Below are 20,486 nucleotides of genomic sequence, written 5' to 3' on the forward strand. Positions count from 1 at the left end.
AGGATCAAAAGACATAAGGAATATCCAGCTGCAAAGTGGTCCTTACTAAAGAGAAAACAGCTTTGTAGTCCAAAAACAGCTTATCAGCACCTGGAGTCAAGGCATTTGCTTAAGCTGTAACCATAACCATTTGCTTTTGGCCCTCATTTTCATTTCCCGCTTCCCACAGGGGGCTGATCCTTGAAAACTACATTTCCCAGGTGCCCTTGCCAGCTGGCTTCTAGGTATGTTCAGCCAATAAGAGGCAGGAAAGGGAAGGAGAAGGCACCGTCCCTCCCCCTCAGTTTCTGGTGGCACCTCCAGCTGAAACTGTATCTTCTCCATGAGTCTACTTTCTGCCAGCGGCCCAATTTCAGAGCTTTTGAAAGCCTCCTCTTCCCTTAGTCCCTCCAGCCCTGGAGGTGGTAGAAGATTCCTTCTTTTGCTAAGTTCTAGCTTGTTTTACTATCCCTTATTTGACTTTTCAGCTCTTCCAACACCTTTGTAACTGCTTCCCAATATTAAATTCCCTGTATTGAGCTACCTGGCATGAACTATGATTTCCTGTCTAGACCCAGCCTGATGTAGTGTGTTAAAAAACAAACTATTAACTTATATCATTCTAGACTCTTAGATTACTCAATTTAAAACAACATTGAAAACATATTTTGCTTGCAGGGATAGATTTAATTAGAATCGCTTTATAAGCATGAAAAACTTATTTTATTAGACAATTAACATATGTAAATTATTTTAAAATTAGGGAGGAAAAAGATACCTAAAATAAAAACTCACTGCTTATCTATGACTCAAACACCCTGAGATATCCCTACTAATTAATAATTTGCTACATTTACTTCCAGCTTATTATATTATTACATATACACCTAACTATATATCAATGTTTTAAAACATAATTTGTGTCAGATTAAATTTTTAGAAATGTCTTTAGATTTTTATGAATCTAAATCTTAAAACTCTCTATGATCTAAATTCTTTACATTTTTGTAATGTGCATTTTTACTTGAAATTATATTCCTTTCCACATCAATAAATATATGTCTATAGCAAAATTAAATGGCAGTGACAAATTCAAATGCATCATATACCTTTGTCTGGATAGATTGTGATTTATCCCCAGAATGCCTATATTTGCTGGATATTTAGAGTGCTGGATATTTAGATGTTTTCACTATTATTCATACTGCTGTGACAGACATCCTCATACATAAATCTTTTCATCCCTGCTACATAATTTCCTTGGTTATTAGTGGAATTGCTGGGGTAAGAACGTATGTATTTTAAGACTTGTACATATGGTTAAATTTTTCTCCAGAAAGCTGTAGAGATAATGATTCTTGGATGTTTCGTAAACTTTTAACCATGCTAATATCAAATAGTGTTTGTAAATGTCCTGACAGCCAGAACGCCCTCATTCAATGCCTGTTATTACTGCTGGCTTATTATAATTATAATTAAATAATGGTCACAATGAAAACGGTTTCCTGGGAATCCACTGAAATGCTGACATAATTGTGGGGCTTGTGAGGTGAATCTTGTCCTAAAGTTTTGTTGACTCAAGTTAAGAACACAGTTTGGGGGAGGGCGGAGCCAAGATGGCGGCGTGAGTAGAGCAGTGGAAATCTCCTCCCAAAAACACATAGAGCTATGAAAATATAACAAAGAAAAATCTTCCTAAAATAGAGACCACAGGACACAGGACAACATCCAGACCACATCCACACCTGCAAGAACCCAGCGCCTTGTGAAGGGGGTAAGATACAAGCCCCAGCCCGGCGGGACCCGAGCGCCCCTCCCCCCGGCTCCCGGCGGGTGGAGAGAAACCGGAGCGGTTTTTTTTTTTTTTTGGCGAGCGCTTTTTGGAAGCCTTAGAGGGACGGGCCCCCGTTGCTGGGGAGGCAGGGTGGCGGGACCGGTGAGGAGGTGCCTGGGAACGGCGCCGGAGGACAAAGAATATCCTGCGTTTCTCCCTGCGAGACCTGGGGGCGGGTGCCTGAGACCGGTGCCTGAGGACGGAGGAGGTCGCGCGTTTTTCCCCTTTTTTTTTTTTCTCTTTTTGGCGAGCGCTTTTTGGAAGCCTTGAAGGGACGGGGACCCCAGTGCTAGGGAGGCACGGTGGCGGGACTGGTGAGCGGGTGGCTGGGACCGGCGCCTGAGGACAAAGAATATCCCCCGTTTTTCCCTGCGGGACCGGTGGGCGGGTGCCTGAGACCGGCACTTGAGAACAGAGGAAATCGCGCGTTTTTCCCCTTTTTTTTTTCTCTTTTCTGTGAGTGCTTTTTGGAAGCCTAAAAGGGACAGGGACCCCGGTGCTAGGGAGGCAGGGCGGTGGGACTGGTGAGCGGGTGCCTGGGACCGGCACCTGAGGACAAAGAATATCCCGCATTTTTCCCTGTGGGACCGGTGGGTGGGTGCCTGAGACCAGCACCTGAGGACGGAAGAAATCGCGCGTTTTTCCCCTTTTTTTTCTCTCTTTTTGCCGAGTGCTTTTTGGAAGCCTTGAAGGGACAGGGACCCCGGTGCTAGGGAGGCAGGGCGGCGGGACTGGTGAGCGGGTGCGTGGGACCAGTGCCTGAGGACAAAGAATATTGAGCGTTCCTTCCCTGAGGGACCGGTGGGTGGGTGCTTTTTGGAAGCCTTGAAAGGACAGGGACCCTGGTGCTAGGGAGACAGGGCAGCAGGACCAGTGAGCGGGTGCCTGGGACCGGCACCTGAGGACAAAAAAAAAAAAAAAAAAAATCGCTTGTTTTTCCCCTTTTTTTCCTTTTTTTTTTCTCTTTCTTTCTGTTCCCTCTCTCATTGTTGCTGCTGTTGTTTTGGTTTGGAGAGTGCTTTTTGGAAATCTTAAAGGGGCAGGACAGGTCACTTAGACCAGAAGCAGGGAATCTGGGGATCTCTGGGCACTCTAACCCCCTGGGCAGCAGGGAGCACAGAGGCCCCTTACGGAGATAAATAGTCTCCTGGCTGCTCCCCCTCCAACGGGGCTCCACCATTTTGGAGGAACAGCCCCAGCCAGGCCAAGCCCACAGCAACAGCGGAGATAAACCCCAAAGCAACTGGGCAGGAAGCAGAAGCCCTGTCTGCGCGCAGCTGCCCAGCACAAGCCACTAGAGGTCGCTATTCTCCCAGGAAAAGGCTACAAACCAACAAGAAGGGAAGCTCTTCCAGCGGTCACTTGTACCAGCTCTGCAAACTATCTCTATCACCATGAAAAGGCAAAACTACAGGCAGACAAAGATCACAGAGACAACACCTGAGAAGGAGACAGACCTAACTAGTCTTCCTGAAAAAGAATTCAAAATAAAAATCATGAACATGCTGACAGAGATGCAGAGAAAAATGCAAGAGCAATGGGATGAGATGCAGAGAAAAATGCAAGAGCAGTGGGATGAGATGCAGAGAAAAATGCAAGAGCAGTGGGATGAAGTCCGGAAGGAGATCACAGATGTCAGGAAAGAGATCACAGAAGTGAAACAATCCCTGGAAGGATTTATAAGCAGAATGGATAAGATGCAAGAGGCCATTGAAGGAATAGAAGCCAGAGAACAGGAACGTATAGAAGCTGACATAGAGAGAGATAAAAGGATCTCCAGGAATGAAACAACACTAAGAGAAATATGTCACCAATACAAAAGGAAAAACATTCGTATTATAGGGATACCAGAAGAGGAAGAAAGAGGAAAAGGGATAGAAAGTGTCTTTGAAGAAATAATTGCTGAAAACTTCCCCAAACTGGGGGAGGAAATAATCGAACAGACCATGGAATTATACAGAACCCCCAACAGAAAGGATCCAAGGAGGACAACACCAAGACACATAATAATTAAAATGGCAAAGATCAAGGACAAGGAAAGAGTTTTAAAGGCAGCTAGAGAGAAAAAGGTCACCTATAAAGGAAAACCAATCAGGCTAACATCAGACTTCTCAACAGAAACCCTACAGGCCAGAAGAGAATGGCATGATATACTTAATGCAATGAAACAGAAGGGCCTTGAACCAAGGATACTGTATCCAGCACGACTATCATTTAAATATGATGGTGGGATCAAACAATTCCCAGACAAGCAAAAGCTGAGGGAATTTGCTTCCCACAAACCACCTCTACAGGGCATCCTACAGGGACTGCTCTAGATGGGAGCACCCCTAAAAAGAGCACAGAACAAAACACACAACATATGAAGAATGGAGGAGGAGGAATAAGAAGGTAGAGAAGAAAAGACTCTCCAGACAGTGTATATAACAGCTCAATAAGCGAGCCAAGTTAGGCAGTAAGATACTAAAGAAGCTAACCTTGAACCTTTGGTAACCACGAATCTAAAGCCTGCAATGGCAATAAGTACATATCTTTCAATAGTCACCCTAAATGTAAATGGACTTAATGCACCAATCAAAAGACATAGAGTAATAGAATGGATAAAAAAGCAAGACCCATCTATATGCTGCTTACAAGAAACTCACCTTAAACCCAAAGATAAGCATAGACTAAAAGTCAAGGGATGGAAAAACATATTTCAGGCAAACAACAGTGAGAAGAAAGCAGGGGTTGCAGTACTAATATCAGACAAAATAGACTTCAAAACAAAGAAAGTAACAAGAGATAAAGAAGGCCACTACATAATGATAAAGGGCTTAGTCCAACAAGAGGATATAACCATTCTAAATATATATGCACCCAATACAGGAGCACCAGCATATGTGAAGCAAATACTAACAGAACTAAAGAGGGAAATAGACTGCAATGCATTCATTGTAGGAGACTTCAACACACCACTCACCCCAAAGGATAGATCCACCGGGCAGAAAATAAGTAAAGACACACAGGCACTGAACAACACACTAGAACAGATGGACCTAATAGACATCTATAGAACTTTACATCCAAAAGCAACAGGATATACATTCTTCTCAAGTGCACATGGAACATTCTCCAGAATAGACCACATACTAGCTCACAAAAAGAGCCTCAGTAAATTCCACAATATTGAAATTCTACCAACCAATTTTTCAGACCACAAAGGTATGAAAGTAGAAATAAATTCTACAAAGAAAACAAAAAGGCTCACAAACACATGGAGGCTTAACAACATGCTACTAAATAATCAATGGATCAATGAACAAATCAAAATAGAGATCAAGGAATATATAGAAACAAATGACAACAACAACACTAAGCCCCAACTTCTGTGGGATGCAGCGAAAGCAGTCTTAAGAGGAAAGTATATAGCAATCCAGGCACACTTGAAGAAGGAAGAACAATCCCAAATGAATAGTCTAACATCACAATTATTAAAACTGGAAAAAGAAGAACAAATGAGGCCTAAAGTCAGCAGAAGGAGGGACATAATAAAGATCAGAGAAGAAATAAACAAAATTGAGAAGAATAAAACAATAGCAAAAATCAACGAAACCAAGAGCTGGTTCTTTGAGAAAATAAACAAAATAGATAAGCCTCTAGCCCAACTTATTAAGAGAAAAAGAGAGTCAACACAAATCAACATAATCAGAAATGAGAATGGAAAAATCACGACAGACTCCACAGAAATACAAAGAATTATTAAAGACTACTATGAAAACCTATATGCCAACAAGCTGGAAAACCTAGAAGAAATGGACAACTTCCTAGAAAAATACAACCTTCCAAGACTGACCAAGGAAGAAACACAAAAGTTAAACAAACCAATTACAAGCAAAGAAATTGAAACAGTAATCAAAAAACTACCCAAGAACAAAACCCCGGGGCCGGACGGATTTACCTCGGAATTTTATCAGACACACAGAGAAGACATAATACCCATTCTCCTTAAAGTGTTCCACAAAATAGAAGAAGAGGGAATACTCCCAAACTCATTCTATGAAGCCAACATCACCCTAATACCAAAACCAGGAAAAGACCCCACCAAAAAAGAAAATTACAGACCAATATCCCTGATGAATGTAGATGCAAAAATACTCAATAAAATATTAGCAAACAGAATTCAACAGTATATCAAAAGGATCATACACCATGACCAAGTGGGGTTCATCCCAGGGATGCAAGGATGGTACAACATTCGAAAATCCATCAACATCATCCACCACATCAACAAAAAGAAAGACAAAAACCACATGATCATCTCCATAGATGCTGAAAAAGCATTTGACAAAATTCAACATCCATTCATGATAAAAACTCTCAGCAAAATGGGAATAGAGGGCAAGTACCTCAACATAATAAAGGCCATATATGATAAACCCACAGCCAGCATTATACTGAACAGCGAGAAGCTGAAAGCATTTCCACTGAGATCGGGAACCAGACAGGGATGCCCACTCTCCCCACTGTTATTTAACATAGTACTGGAGGTCCTAGCCACGGCAATCAGACAAAACAAAGAAATACAAGGAATCCAGATTGGTAAAGAAGAAGTTAAACTGTCACTATTTGCAGATGATATGATACTGTACATAAAAAACCCTAAAGACTCCACTCCAAAACTACTAGAACTGATATCGGAATACAGCAAAGTTGCAGGATACAAAATCAACACACAGAAATCTGTAGCTTTCCTATACACTAACAACGAATCAATAGAAAGAGAAATCAGGAAAACAATTCCATTCACCATTGCATCAAAAAGAATAAAATACCTAGGAATAAACCTAACCAAGGAAGTGAAAGACTTATACTCTGAAAACTACAAGTCACTCTTAAGAGAAATTAAAGGGGACACTAATAAATGGAAACTCATCCCATGCTCATGGCTAGGAAGAATTAATATCGTCAAAATGGCCATCCTGCCGAAAGCAATATACAAATTTGATGCAATCCCTCTCAAATTACCAGCAACATTCTTCAATGAATTGGAACAAATAATTCAAAAATTCATATGGAAACACCAAAGACCCCGAATAGCCAAAGCAATCCTGAAAAAGAAGAATAAAGTAGGGGGGATCTCACTCCCCAACTTCAAGCTCTACTACAAAGCCATAGTAATCAAGACAATTTGGTACTGGCACAAGAACAGAGCCACAGACCAGTGGAACAGATTAGAGACCCCAGAAATTAACCCAAACATATATGGTCAATTAATATTTGATAAAGGAGCCATGGACATACAATGGCAAAATGACAGTCTCTTCAACAGATGGTGCTGGCAAAACTGGACAGCTACATGTAGGAGAATGAAACTGGACCATTGTCTAACCCCATATACAAAGGTAAACTCAAAATGGATCAAAGACCTGAATGTAAGTCACGAAACCATTAAACTCTTGGAAAAAAACATAGGCAAAAACCTCTTAGACATAAACATGAGTGATCTCTTCTTGAACATATCTCCCCGGGCAAGGAAAACAACAGCAAAAATGAGCAAGTGGGACTACATTAAGCTGAAAAGCTTCTGTACAGCGAAAGACACCATCAATAGAACAAAAAGGAACCCTACAGTATGGGAGAATATATTTGAAAATGACAGATCTGATAAAGGCTTGACGTCCAGAATATATAAAGAGCTCACACGCCTCAACAAACAAAAAACAAATAACCCAATTAAAAAATGGGCAGAGGAACTGAACAGACAGTTCTCCAAAAAAGAAATACAGATGGCCAAGAGACACATGAAAAGATGCTCCACATCGCTAATTATCAGAGAAATGCAAATTAAAACTACAATGAGGTATCACCTCACACCAGTAAGGATAGCTGCCATCCAAAAGACAAACAACAACAAATGTTGGCGAGGCTGTGGAGAAAGGGGAACCCTCCTACACTGCTGGTGGGAATGTAAATTAGTTCAACCATTGTGGAAAGCAGTATGGAGGTGCATCAAAATGCTCAAAACAGACCTACCATTTGACCCAGGAATTCCACTCCTAGGAATTTACCCTAAGAACGCAGCAATCAAGTTTGAGAAAGACAGATGCACTCCTATGTTTATCGCAGCACTATTTACAATAGCCAAGAATTGGAAGCAACCTAAATGTCCATCTGTAGATGAATGGATAAAGAAGATGTGGTACATATACACAATGGAATACTACTCAGCCATAAGAAGTGGAAAAATCCAACCATTTGCAGCAACATGGATGGAGCTGGAGAGTATTATGCTCAGTGAAATAAGCCAAGCGGAGAAAGAGAAATACCAAATGATTTCACTCATCTGAGGAGTATAGGAACAAAGGAAAAACTGAAGGAACAAAACAGCAGCAGAATTACAGAACCCAAAAATGGACTAACAGGTACCAAAGGGAAAGGAACTGGGGAGGATGGGTGGGCAGGGAGGGATAAGGGGGGGGAAGAAGAAGGGGGGTATTAGGATTAGCATGCATGGGGGGGAGGGAGAAAGGGGAGGGTGGGCTGCACAACACAGAGAGGACAAGTAGTGACTCTACCACATTTTGCTAAGCTGATGGACAGTAACCGTAATGTGGTTGTTAGGGGGGACCTGATATAGGGGAGAGCATAGTAAACATAGTATTCTTCAGGTAAGTGTAGATTAAAAATTTAAAAAAAAAAAAAAGAAAGAAAGAAAGAAAAGGGGGATTACTCCTTAACAGGATAAAACTATTGGTAAATCAAAGATCAACGCATGCTTTAAATATCCTTAATGTTGATCACTTAAAGGGTGTCAGATGATCAGCTATGGAGGTACTCTTTTCTGATAATATTCCTTTCTCTTAATTAAAAAAAAAAAAAAAAAGCAGTTACTGTGTGCTGACCTCCAATGAGTTCTGCACAGTGGTATAGAGGGCATGTCAAAGTGTGGGCAAAGGGTCTGTTTGTTTCTAGGCAGAAGATCAAGGCCTAGCTTGGATACCCAGAAAATGAACTAAGATACGATATGAGGAGGAGCTTCCGGCATCAGCACTCTCTGGAGGACTCGTGCCGGGGGATGATCATCAAAAAGCCTCCACAGGGATCCGGACGATGCTGCGGTTGTGGCTGCATCCAGCCCACCGTCTCCTGGACTTGCCATAAGAAGGAGGAGGGAGATGTCTAGGCTGGCATGTGCATACAGTGAGACAACGAATTTGACTGGATCTGTACTGTTGGAACTCAACCAGGAGTTGGGAGGGGTGCAAGTTGTAGCACCCCAAAATCTCATGACTATAGACTATCTATGGTTAAAAGAAAATATGGGATGTGAACAGATCCCAGAAATGGGCTGCTTTAATTTGTCTGATGGTTCAAGTACAGTTCGAAAATATCCATCATATCATAGATAAATTTTCACAAATGCCTAGGGTGCCTAAATGGTTTTCTTGGCTTCACTGGAGATGGCTGGTAATTATAGATTTGCTTTGTTTATGTCACCGTATTCCTATTATGTTAATATGTGTGTGCAAATTAGTTAGTAGTTTAAAACCTGTACATACTTAAGGTACTATACAAGAAGATATGTCAAAGAAATAATCAATCCTCCCAAGTTTCCTTCATATGCTACATCTATAGCTTTTCTTCTTCCTTCCTAATTACAAACCTTAAATAGAATTCGTGCCTCATATCGAATTTACCGAGTATCATAATTCCTCCAGGTGGTAAAGATACCTCGAGACAAGTGCTGGGCATAGAAGCCACAGGGCATAAATCTGCAAAGAAGTTAAAAGCTAACCTTTGCAAACAATATGGCTTCTCTCTCACTTACCAACTTTACATTTCCCTGTATGGCCCCGGAAGATGACTGGTTAGCCAGAGACGGGTAAGATTCCTCAAGGGAGGAACAACCTAAGACAGGCACAGTCGCAGGGGGGCCATCAGGTGAGAATTTGGGGATCAACAGAGGTGAGGCTCAGAACCTCACCCCCCCTGCTTTGAGAGAAATCTTCTGCATCCGTGGATGTCTTGCTGCCCTTGTCTAGCCTGGATTAATACTTAGTCCATAGGCACACACCTGATCATCTGATCATCTACATTTGCCTTCTTACAGCACTAAACTATGTTTTCTACCTTTATCTTGCATCTACCTACCACTTCAGCATTTTATTAAAAATAAAAATAATAATAATAATAGGAGAAATGTGGGATCAACATATAAATCAAGTACAAAAATCAAATGAATATTCATATTTGACCTGATGGTTTATAGGTCATATTGCATGATCAAAACCGAAAGTTTCTGTGATGAATGCCCTTGTACTGTTCACCATGTAAGAATTTATTCACTCTGTAAGAATTCGTTCACCATGTAAGAACTTGTTCGTTATGCTTCAGAAGATTGGAGACTGACGAGAATTAGGCTTGAGATGGATTAATGATTGTACATTGAGCATTGACCCCCCTATACTGAATTTTATTGTTGTTAACAACCATTTGATCAATAAATATGAGAGATGCCCTCTCAAAAAAAAAAAAAAAAAAAAAAAAAAAAGAACACAGTTTGGCTTTGCTGCTATGAATTGCTCAGCACCAATCCCAGTCAATATGAATTCGCTCTTTTACAACAGTGTAAATCCCTGATGCATAGGCAACTATCTGTAGGCAAGATTCGGGGGGAAAGCACTTGAAATTTGGGCAGAATCATATTTGCTTCCTGAGGAAGATGAAACTTGAGACATTTAGGAAAGAGATGGGCACTTGGCTGTAAGAGAAATTCTGCTCAAGCAGAATTTCAATCATGTACTTTCAAATTATCTGGCGGGAAAATTTGAATGTGTTTGGGGTTTTTTTGTTCATAAATATGTTAAACTCAATGTTTTCAGATAGTTACTTTAGTCCTGCAGGAAAGAGTTAATGAGGTACTCAAAAAAAGAGGGATTAGAAAGAGAGGTAACCTTGATTTCGATGTTTGATTTTACCATGGCCAATCTCATTGTTTTCATGCAAAACACACCAGAATGGGCATCATCTGATTTTAATCTCAGAAGAGGGAAGAGGAGGGGGAAAGAGGACTAGGTAAAATAATCTTACTGATCTGCTGACTGCCTCTATCTGTATTTCGGATAGGAATCTTGCAGATAACAGAAAACCCAATTCAAAGTTGGTTCAAATAAAAAAAATGTTCATGAAAAGTCCAGGTTCTAGTGAAGCCTGATTGGTTCAACAAGGCACTATAGAACAAGCTTTTCTTTGACTCTCCTCGCTGCGTCCCTCCACATCAGATGGGGGATGGCTCTCTCCTGTGCACAAAATGGCTGCCAGCACCTCCCATTGACATCGGCTTCTCCAAGCATAGTCAATAAGGAAAGAGAACTTCTTTGTTTCTAGTTCCCTAGAAGATCTAAGAATCATGTTCCCTAGAAGCCCCGGATGAATGTCTGCTTGCACCTGACTTGCCCAAATTGGATCACATGACCATTCCTGGACCAGTCATTGCGAAGGGGGACGGGCTGCGTTGTTTGGCTTCAGCCATTCAGGACCATCCCTGCTGCTCCGACGCGAGTATCTCCTAAGGGGCAAGTGATTCGTGCGGGAGGGGTAGAAGGTCTAGTCAGGAGGGGACTGATATCGAGAGAGGTGAAAGATCCTGGTTGGGTATGAGAAAAGCAAATGTCCGTTATGCAGAAGTTTTAGAAGGTACTCCTGGATATCCTTACATACCTCCTTAGAAGTCTGTCTCTCCACCCACCTCATCCATGCCTCAAGATGAAAACTGATGGGTTTGCCATCAATTTTTACCTAAGGGGTTAAGACTCCCTGGTGTGTTGAGATGAGCAAGTTCTATTACCTATAATCCATTACTGATAATAGCTATAAAGACAAAGTTTATACACGATCCCATCACCTCATATCTAGTTTAGGGTATTCAAGGCTACCCTGGATGCTTTTCTGTATCCTATGTACTTTATTTAGTGGATGAGATGGAGCTACAGTCACATGCCTGGGCAATTGCCAGAGACCCCCCACCCTTAATCAGAGCTGCCTTGCCCAGAACAGGTCCTGGGTGATCCAAGAGAGGAATGGCTGAGAATCAGGCAACCTAGCAACAGCCCCTTCCCTCTGCTCTCCATCACCACCACCCTGCCACAAACGTCACTCAACTTTGATACAAACACCCTCCTCACCTTCCATGTTGCTCTTGAAAGGCCCAGAGCAGCGAGCATCACAGCCCGATTTAATTTTCAGAGAAAGTGGGTGATGATGGTGGCTGGGAAAACACCATGCCCCCTCCCACCGGTCCGTGTTACGATTCTGTTAGTGGGTCCCTGCCCTGCCCTCACTCTGCCTTCAAAAAGCACTCCTGGTACAGTACTACCCATCAGCCTTTGTCAAAGTTCACTTGGCCATTTATTTTTTTTCATCTTTATTCTTTGTTTATTACATAACCGATTAATGTTTATTGCACAGTAATAGGAAATTCACATAAGCTAAGAAAAAGAAAAACTGCTGGAACCCCACACCCAGAATCACTGTATTTGTGGGGGGGGGGCGCGTGAGGGGATATGGATGTCTGTCATTTTTATATGTGTACATCTACACAGATCACTTTTCAAAAAACAGAACCAGAATCATGCGATACATATGACTTTATAATGTCTTCCCACTCAAAGAACTCAAACATCTCTGCTAAATCATTATGTTGTCATTACATTTCATTGCTGCATAGTATTCCATTGTTCAGGTGCACCATAATTTAACTTATCCTCTATTGCAAAGATGTATAGGTGGTTTCCAGGAGTTTGCCCTTTTAAGCAACATTCCAGTGAATAATTTTGTTGATGAATCTCTGTGCCCACACAGGGATATTCCCATAGGATGCTTGACAGCAGTATTACTAGATTCAGAGGCAGGCACACTTCTACAGTATTTAGTATGCATTGACAAATTGCCTTCAGGAAAGCCCTTGTTGTATTTTCCCACCAACTTCCTCTGAAAGCACCCCTTCTTCCCACAAGTTCTTGGCATTTCCTTTCATTAATAAAAACACCTCTAATATTGTAGGAACTAATTTCAAGACAAGATAATCCAAATAATTATCTCATTATTGTTTCACTAAACTGGGGCTGAGAAAAGTGACTTTTATATTGAAATACAGTTCATTTAACTCTCTTCTTTATGTTGACCTGGTATCAACCTTTGAGTAATGCAGTTGAGTCTCGTGAGGTTCGCCCGGTGTCTGGGCCAGCCAAATGAGCAGAGGAAAGGGAAAGAAAAACACATGAACAAAATTACCTGGATAATTCACTCATAAAATTCTTCTATGGGGGCAGTGAGACAAAAAAAACTACATTTGCATCTCCACCTTGGTGGGATTCGGCCCTCCAAATCAGCAGCCAGTGCCACCAACAGTAAAGATTATTAACATTTAATTCTTTGCTTTACTTCGAGTATGATACTAATAGTAGAAGCCTCTTTTTATCAAATGCTTGCCATAAGTCAGGAATTTGGTGATGAATTTAATCATCACAACAAGGTAGGAATCATACCCCCACTCTGCTGAAGAAACTGAGGCCCAGAGAGGCTGAACAATTTGCTCAAGGTCACACAGCCAGTCACTGGACAGAACCAGGATCAGAGCTCAGATCTGCCTGTCTCCAAAGCCCCTGCTATTTCCACTGTGCCACACTGCCCTCTTTGGGAACAATGCTGTGCTGCTCAGGACCCCTCCATCCTGGTCCAACATCCTAGATGAACACACGAGTCTCCTACAGCCTGGCTCCATTTGTAATAGGTGCACTAACACGTTTTTCTTTTACTTCTTGGCCTCTCATCAGGTCCCAGACAAGCCAATGCGGAGCATCAAGTATATGAACAAGGAAATAGTAAACCTCAAAAAAGACCTTGCACGAAGCCGGTGAGCCAGCCCAGCAGGGAATAATCCAGAGATAAGCTGACAGGGCTGCCCAGGCTGTGGGGTGGTGCCTACAAGCCCTTGCCAAGTCCCAAGGTCCCCCAACCCTAAACATTAAGCAGAAGACTTACAAGAGGGTAACCCTGTAAGGATCCATTTCTTGGTTGGGCTTTTTGGACAACTGCCCTGCCTAGAATTCTTTCCTTCCTGGACCTGAATCCAACTTGAGAGTTTTTTTCCATATGCTCCAGAAAACTCTTCCTTTTTTTTTAACTCCAGGCCCACAGCATGGCAGCCTAGAGTTAGACATGGTCTAACCCTGGCCCTGCCATCCACCAGCTGATGACACTGGAGGAGTTCACTTCCCCTGGGACCTGGAATGTTCCAAGGTGGGATCATAAATGGGCAAAGCAACCCAATGCAGAGTAAGAGGTGGAGATTCTTGTCATGCGAAACACACGATGATGTGCTAAGGGTAACACAGGCAGTGTGGAAGGTCTGTACATCATACGTGTTTCCCACTGAGCCAGACCACAGTGAGAATCACATTCACCTCCCTCATCCAGGAACTCCACCTTCTCCACAGCCCAGCCACATCTCCACCCTGCCCTGTCCGGCAGCACAGCTTGATGGGATGGGACGGCTGAGACCAAGAGGTGGTGGGAAGGTGTGGGCATGGAAGGTGGGGGCCTCAGAGAATGACAGAGTAGCTGGATACCCACTGTCCTGCAGAATCATAATGCAAGCCGTGCATATAATTTAAAATTTTTGAGTAGCCACACTAAAAAAGGTAAAAAGAAACAGGTGAAAGTAATTCTAATAATATAATTTATTTAACCCAATATTCCTAAGTGTTATTAAAAAGTATTAATGAGATACTTTATATTCTGCTTTCCATGCATGATGAAAAGTGATAAAATGATAAAGAATGAGTGAGTTACACATGGAGCACACAGCAATTCAGACCAACCACATTTCAAATGTGCAATAGCATTACGGACTAAATAGTGAACCCCCCAAAATTCACATGTTGAAGCCCTGACCCCCAATGACTGTACTTGAGATAGAACTATTAAAGAAGTAATTAAGATTAAAGGAGGTCATAAAGAAGGTCAGGCCCTACTTCAATAGGACTGGTGCTTTATTAGGAGAGAAAGAGACGTGAGGAATGCTCACACACAGAGGAAAGGTGGTGTAAGGACGCAGCAAGGAGGAACTGGGTACAAGCCAAGGAGGGCCCTCTGGAGAAGCCAGCCCCACACCCTGGTCTTGGGCTTCCAGCCTCCAGAACCGTGGGAAAATAAATTTCTGTTGCTTAAGCCACTATGTCTGTGGTATTCAGTTATGGCACCCTGAGGGGACTAATCTAATAGTCAGCACTGGGATATTTCTGCAGAGACTGTCCCCAGCTTGAGGGAGCTGCCGGAGGTCAGTCTCAGAGTCTGCATGCTTGGAGTTGGCATGTGAGTGGGGCTGTCCGAAATGAGGGCTGGGCCCCGTAAGGCCCCCTCTGTTAAATGTGAACATATTGGCCTCTACATGGTTTGAACCCAGGCTAGAGGGCTTTGGAGGCTAATGTCTGGGTAACCTTGGGGCCCTAGGGTCTGGTGAGAGGTGGGGTCAGGAAGCCAAGAGTTCTCTGAATGGGGGCAGTATCCATGGCAGGCAGCAAAGAAGAGGATTTCACAGCTGACGGTGAGCTCCCCCACAGGGATTGTTCTGTGCTCCACAGTTGTGACTGGAGGATATGCCAGGCTTCAGAGGGAATGTTCTTGGCTTCAGAATGAATGGGGTGCAGCAGGGAAATTGCATCAGAGGTGAGGTTCAAACTACAGAACATCTGTATGTCACGGGCACCAATCAAGCAGAAGAGACACTGGCCATACACAACCATTATGACCATGTTGGTTCCTACCAGCTGACATTATCAGCCTTGAGGCAGATGGTTCTAACCCAGAGCCGCATCTGCAGATGCGTATCAGAATCTCTAGAGCCTGGGAAATGAGAGCTTCCACAGTCATCTGTGTACTGTAGAAAAATAGCTGATAACTAGGGGAACCAATAAGTGCCTTGATCTATGTAAGTCCCAGATATCAAGACTTGACCCAGCCCTGCTCCAGGGAGGTAACAATCATTGGTGAGCCAGCTTGTGACCAGAACCAACTGGCACATTTTCAGGAAATTCACAAGCCAATTATTAAACATAGATATTGTTAAAAATTATATAAACTTACAAGAAAATATATTATATTAAAAACAAAGGTAATAAATATTCAAAACTCATCACTTCCTGATGATTTTATACACTTCCCTGTTATCTATGCTCTTGATGTTATTTCTCGTTATAATATAATGTCTGTGTGGTGGAAATATATAACACGGGCTACCACAAATCTCCTCCCAGCTCCACGCTCACTAATACCATGTTGGTAGCTTGAAATCAGCCCTAGTGGACACATTTATGTCGAAAATCAGCAAACATACATCAGGGCATACTTGTGCCCCCAAAGAGATGATTCTTTAATGTTCACTGGCACATCCGTGGGGACATGACCCAAAATGACCAAGGCTGAACTTCCCACTAACCCAATGAATAGAGGGTCTTGGTTAAATGATAAAGACAGTGGCTATCCTGCCACCTTTGAGTTGGCAAGCTAAGCCTGTCACTCTTGCCAGACACATTTACCATGCAATGCATGGCTCTGAAACTAGCTAGAATTTAACATTCTCATCAGTCAGGCTTAGCCTGTCCAAGTGCTGGACATGAAGGAGAATGTGGAAAAGGCCAGACAGAAAAGCCACAAGCAAAGAAGCAAGAAATGACAATAAAATGTTCCATATGGCCACACTCCAGGATCCCACTGACATTTAAGGAACTAGCAGGTCCCCGTCAGAAGGAAACACCCTGTTTTCCAAGGGAAATCATCTGTCTAAGAGATGCCAACCCAGTGGCCCCGTCTCCCAGGATTAAATGCTGTGAATTATTAGCAAAGAAGATGTTGTCTTTTCCACTTAACTGTTTTTCAAATCTGCTTCACCTCCTACTAGAATCTAGCCCACCTTGAGCCAAACACCTTGACTACCTCCCAGATTTTTATTTAATACTTCAGCCCTCTTGTAATTCAACTGCACCATCTCTGGTCTCATGGCCAGTTTAACATAGTATCAAAAAGAATAAAAACCTAACTGCTCTCCTCCTTGCCTCTTCCAGATGTTTGGTGGTACTAAGGAGCATGCCACGCACTTACTTGTGGAACTTCTCCTAGTAGAAGTTGGCAATCAGGGCACCTGCATGTGCCCAGTTCTTGGTTGACTCTTGGAGCTGATGACATCTTCCCCTAAAGCTGCTGGTGCTTTTTATTATGAGTGCTTTAGGGGAAATAAACATCTCTGCAACTAATAACTGAAATGTTGAAACCTGTAGCCACAATTTACCCGTGGCAAAGTTTGCTTAGGTACAGGCAATTGCAAATAAACAGTAATGAATTAAACCTCTCCCCCAGCAGATCCCAGCAGGATGCTTATGCAAGTCTTTATGAAGTTGGGAGACTTTCTAGTGGCATTGGGTGGCCAGCTGAAGTGAGGCAATTAGAAATAGCAAAGGTGGAATTGGGGCAAAGGAAGAGGCCTCTTTTCATCTGATGTTAGGCCATTGGGCTCCCCCTCAGTTTTCTGTGCTCATTCATTTTCTTCAACAAATACTTATTGAGTATCAGGTATCGCCAGATATGCACCAGGCATCACGGGATGTATTGGAGATTCAGCAGTAAACAAAACAGACAAAATTCCTGTCCTCACTGAATGAGACACAAGGATGTGTGTAAAATGGGATAAAAACAACATAGAAGTCAGCAGGCAAATAAACAGGATTGGGGTGAAGGGATGCTGGCTATCTACTATAAAGAACATAAAACAAGGTGTGGTGTATACCTTGGTGATGGGGAGAAAGCTGCTACTTAAGCTAGAGTGGTCAGAAGAGGCCACCCTGGAAAGAGGACCCTGGACCTGATATCTGAATGATAAGAAAGAACCATTCACGTAAAGATAAAGGGTGTGGGGGTGGGAAGGGGGAGAGAGGTGGAGCATTTCAGAGAACACCAGGTGGATGGGTGCTAAAGTTGGAGCAAATGTTAGAGAAAGCTGGAAAAATGTTAGAGAAACAGAAAGGCGGCCAGTGTGGTTGGAGCAGACTGGAGAGGGTGAGAGATTGGTAGGTGAAATCAGAGAGACAGGCAGGAAAGGGCTGGATTGCACAAGGCCTCAGGACTCATGGGCCCTGGAGAGAAGTGTCGGCTTTAGCCTAAATGCAATGAGGACCCACTGGAATGTCCTGAACAAGAGAAGGATGCGATCTGATTTTGAAAAGAGCATTCCATGTGCTGCCTAGAGACCAGTTGGGAGCCTGTGGTAAGAGATACCAATGGCTTGGGTCAGGCAGATAGCAGTGAACTGGACAGAAGTGGATGGATTCAGGATTTAGGAGTCCCAGGACTGTCAAATGGATTGGATATGGAGATGAAGGAAAAGGCAGGAACCATGTGCTACAATGACTTATTTTTATCTCTGCTTCCCTCACTAGATACGGGCTTGAACTATATCGTGGTCACTGTCATGGTCCCTGAGTAAGTGTTTATTAGTGGGATGAATTCATTCTCTTGTCCATCCCTTAAACTTCACAGTTAGAAATAAGGATGAAGACCTGTATGTTAACCAAGGGGAAGTGAATAAGGGAGATGGTTTATATATAAATCTGTGGGATAAATCGGTTGATGAGATGGATCATCCCTTGCTGCCTCCATCAGGCCTTTTAGGTGAGCCTGCTGATCTCTCTCTCTTCCACTGTCAATCAAGCAGGAGTGTCCAATCTGGCTTATTGGTGAGCGGCCTCTGGCTGGAACAAGAAGGTGTTAAATTTGTCCTACAACAGAGTCAATCTGTCCTGTGAATCCCCAGGGTCTAACTCGGTGCTTGGAGTAGAAGAGGCACTCAATTCATATTTGCTGAAGTTTATATTTGCCTGACATCTTAAAAATCTTCCCTGAGGCAGGCAGGAAAGATCTTTTTGATCCATATCTCAGATAACAAAACTGAGATTCAGAGAAATTCAAAAGATATACTTGAAGTCATGTTATTAGCTAGCTATTGCCACATGACAAATCATCTAAAAAACTCAATGACTTGAAACACTAAGCATTTACTAACGATTATGAGTCTGCAATTCAGGTGGGAGGTTCTCTGGTCTCAGCAGGGCACCCTTGAGCATCTGGCATCAGCTGAGTGTTGGGTAGGTGACTGCTGGTCTTGCCTGGCATTTCTCATATGTTTGGAGGACAACTGGCCACAGGCAGGTCTACGATGGCCTTGGCCAGAACAACACAGTCCCTCATTCTCAAGCAGGTTAGCTAAGGTGTATCCTCATGGTGGCAGGGTTCTGAGAAAGAATGGAAGTGTGTGAGACCTCTTGAGTTTTGGCCTGGGAACTGGCAAACCATTAGTCACTTCCACCATATTCTTGGGGCCAAAATGAGTCACAAATCCAGCTCAAATTAAAGGTGGGGAAATAGACTCCACTTCTTGATGGGAAGAGCTGCAAAGTCACACTGCAAAAGGGAAGAAATTTGGGGTCTTTTTTTTTTTGTATCATTAATCTACATTACATGAAGAACATTATGTTTACTAGGCTCCCCCCTTCACCAAGTCCCCCCCACATCCCCCTTCACAGTCACTGTTCATCAGCGTAGTACGATGCTGTAAAATCACTACTTGTCTTCTCTGTGTTGCACAGCCCTTCCCGTGCCCCCCCCACACTATACATGCTAATCGTAACGTTGGGGTTCATTTTTTTCACTCTACCAAAGTCAGATAGCCAATTTTGAGCTCGCCTTTGAGACATGAGCTAGTATCCCAAAATAATGATCCGTACACACCAGAGCCTCACTCTAGGGAATGTAAAACAGAAACCACATCAAGAACCAAGCAGGTCGCAGTGGGAGTAGAAGTTGTGTCTTATGAGGAACGGAGACCAGAGGGGCCACGGAGAGCTGTTGTAGAAACCAAAGGTGTAAGAGGGAAAAGACCATGTGTGAGCAGATGCTATAAACAGAGGAAAAATGGAGAAGAAGCCAAATGGATAGAAAACAGAGCAAATGCAAAGAGGAGAAAATCCCTGAGTAATGTCAATACTCAACCTGAAGACTTTCTAACTCCTGCTACTAAGGTCCCTGAAGCTATCTTCTGGAGAAAATTTCTAATTCCTCTCTGCGACGTTCCTGATCTTGGATTCCCAAGAGATTTTTCATATTTTACCCACCCCATGTGTTTTCTTATAACAAACTCTTCTTGAGTGTGTAGATTGCCCCCCCAAGAAGCCTGACTAAAATGATTTCTTAGTCCAGAAAGACAGAGAAATAAAGAGGAAATATGATACTTTTATCATCTTATTCATTTCTTGGATTGCTTTATGAGTTAATGGTGTTTAATATGGGCCATTGACTTTGGGATATAGTTTGTGTCTGAACTGGTAGGTAAAAGAGTGAATTTCTCCCAACATTATTTTTGAAATAAGCAAAGATGAAACTAATTAATTCAGTTAAAAGTCAGATCCAGAATGATATGTGGCACATATACCTCAACAGTCACCTCCTATGCCCAAGGCAGACATCACTAATGGATCACAGCACTTTTTCCATATGAGCTCAGAGTTGGTCTCAAAAGTCCTCTCAACCCAGCACTCCAGGCAGCCACCACTATTTATCAGAGTTGTTACACAGGATGTAATTT

The 20,486-nt window shown here is 42.7% G+C and overlaps 1 protein-coding gene across 4 annotated transcripts in view; it reads left to right on the top strand.

Moving 5' to 3' along the window:
• CCDC60 (coiled-coil domain containing 60) overlaps positions 1 to 20,486 on the top strand; it is a 160,682-nt gene that overhangs the window by 61,231 nt on the left and 78,965 nt on the right. For all 4 annotated transcript variants that reach the window (XM_073222841.1, XM_073222842.1, XM_073222843.1 and 1 more), the window contains exon 2: positions 13,630 to 13,709. In XM_073222841.1, coding sequence (XP_073078942.1) covers positions 13,630 to 13,709 — 80 coding nt within the window. The remainder of the gene's footprint in view (positions 1 to 13,629; positions 13,710 to 20,486) is intronic.

Source organism: Manis javanica, chromosome 15, assembly GCF_040802235.1.
Source record: "Manis javanica isolate MJ-LG chromosome 15, MJ_LKY, whole genome shotgun sequence".
NCBI classification, from domain to species: Eukaryota; Metazoa; Chordata; class Mammalia; order Pholidota; family Manidae; genus Manis; species Manis javanica.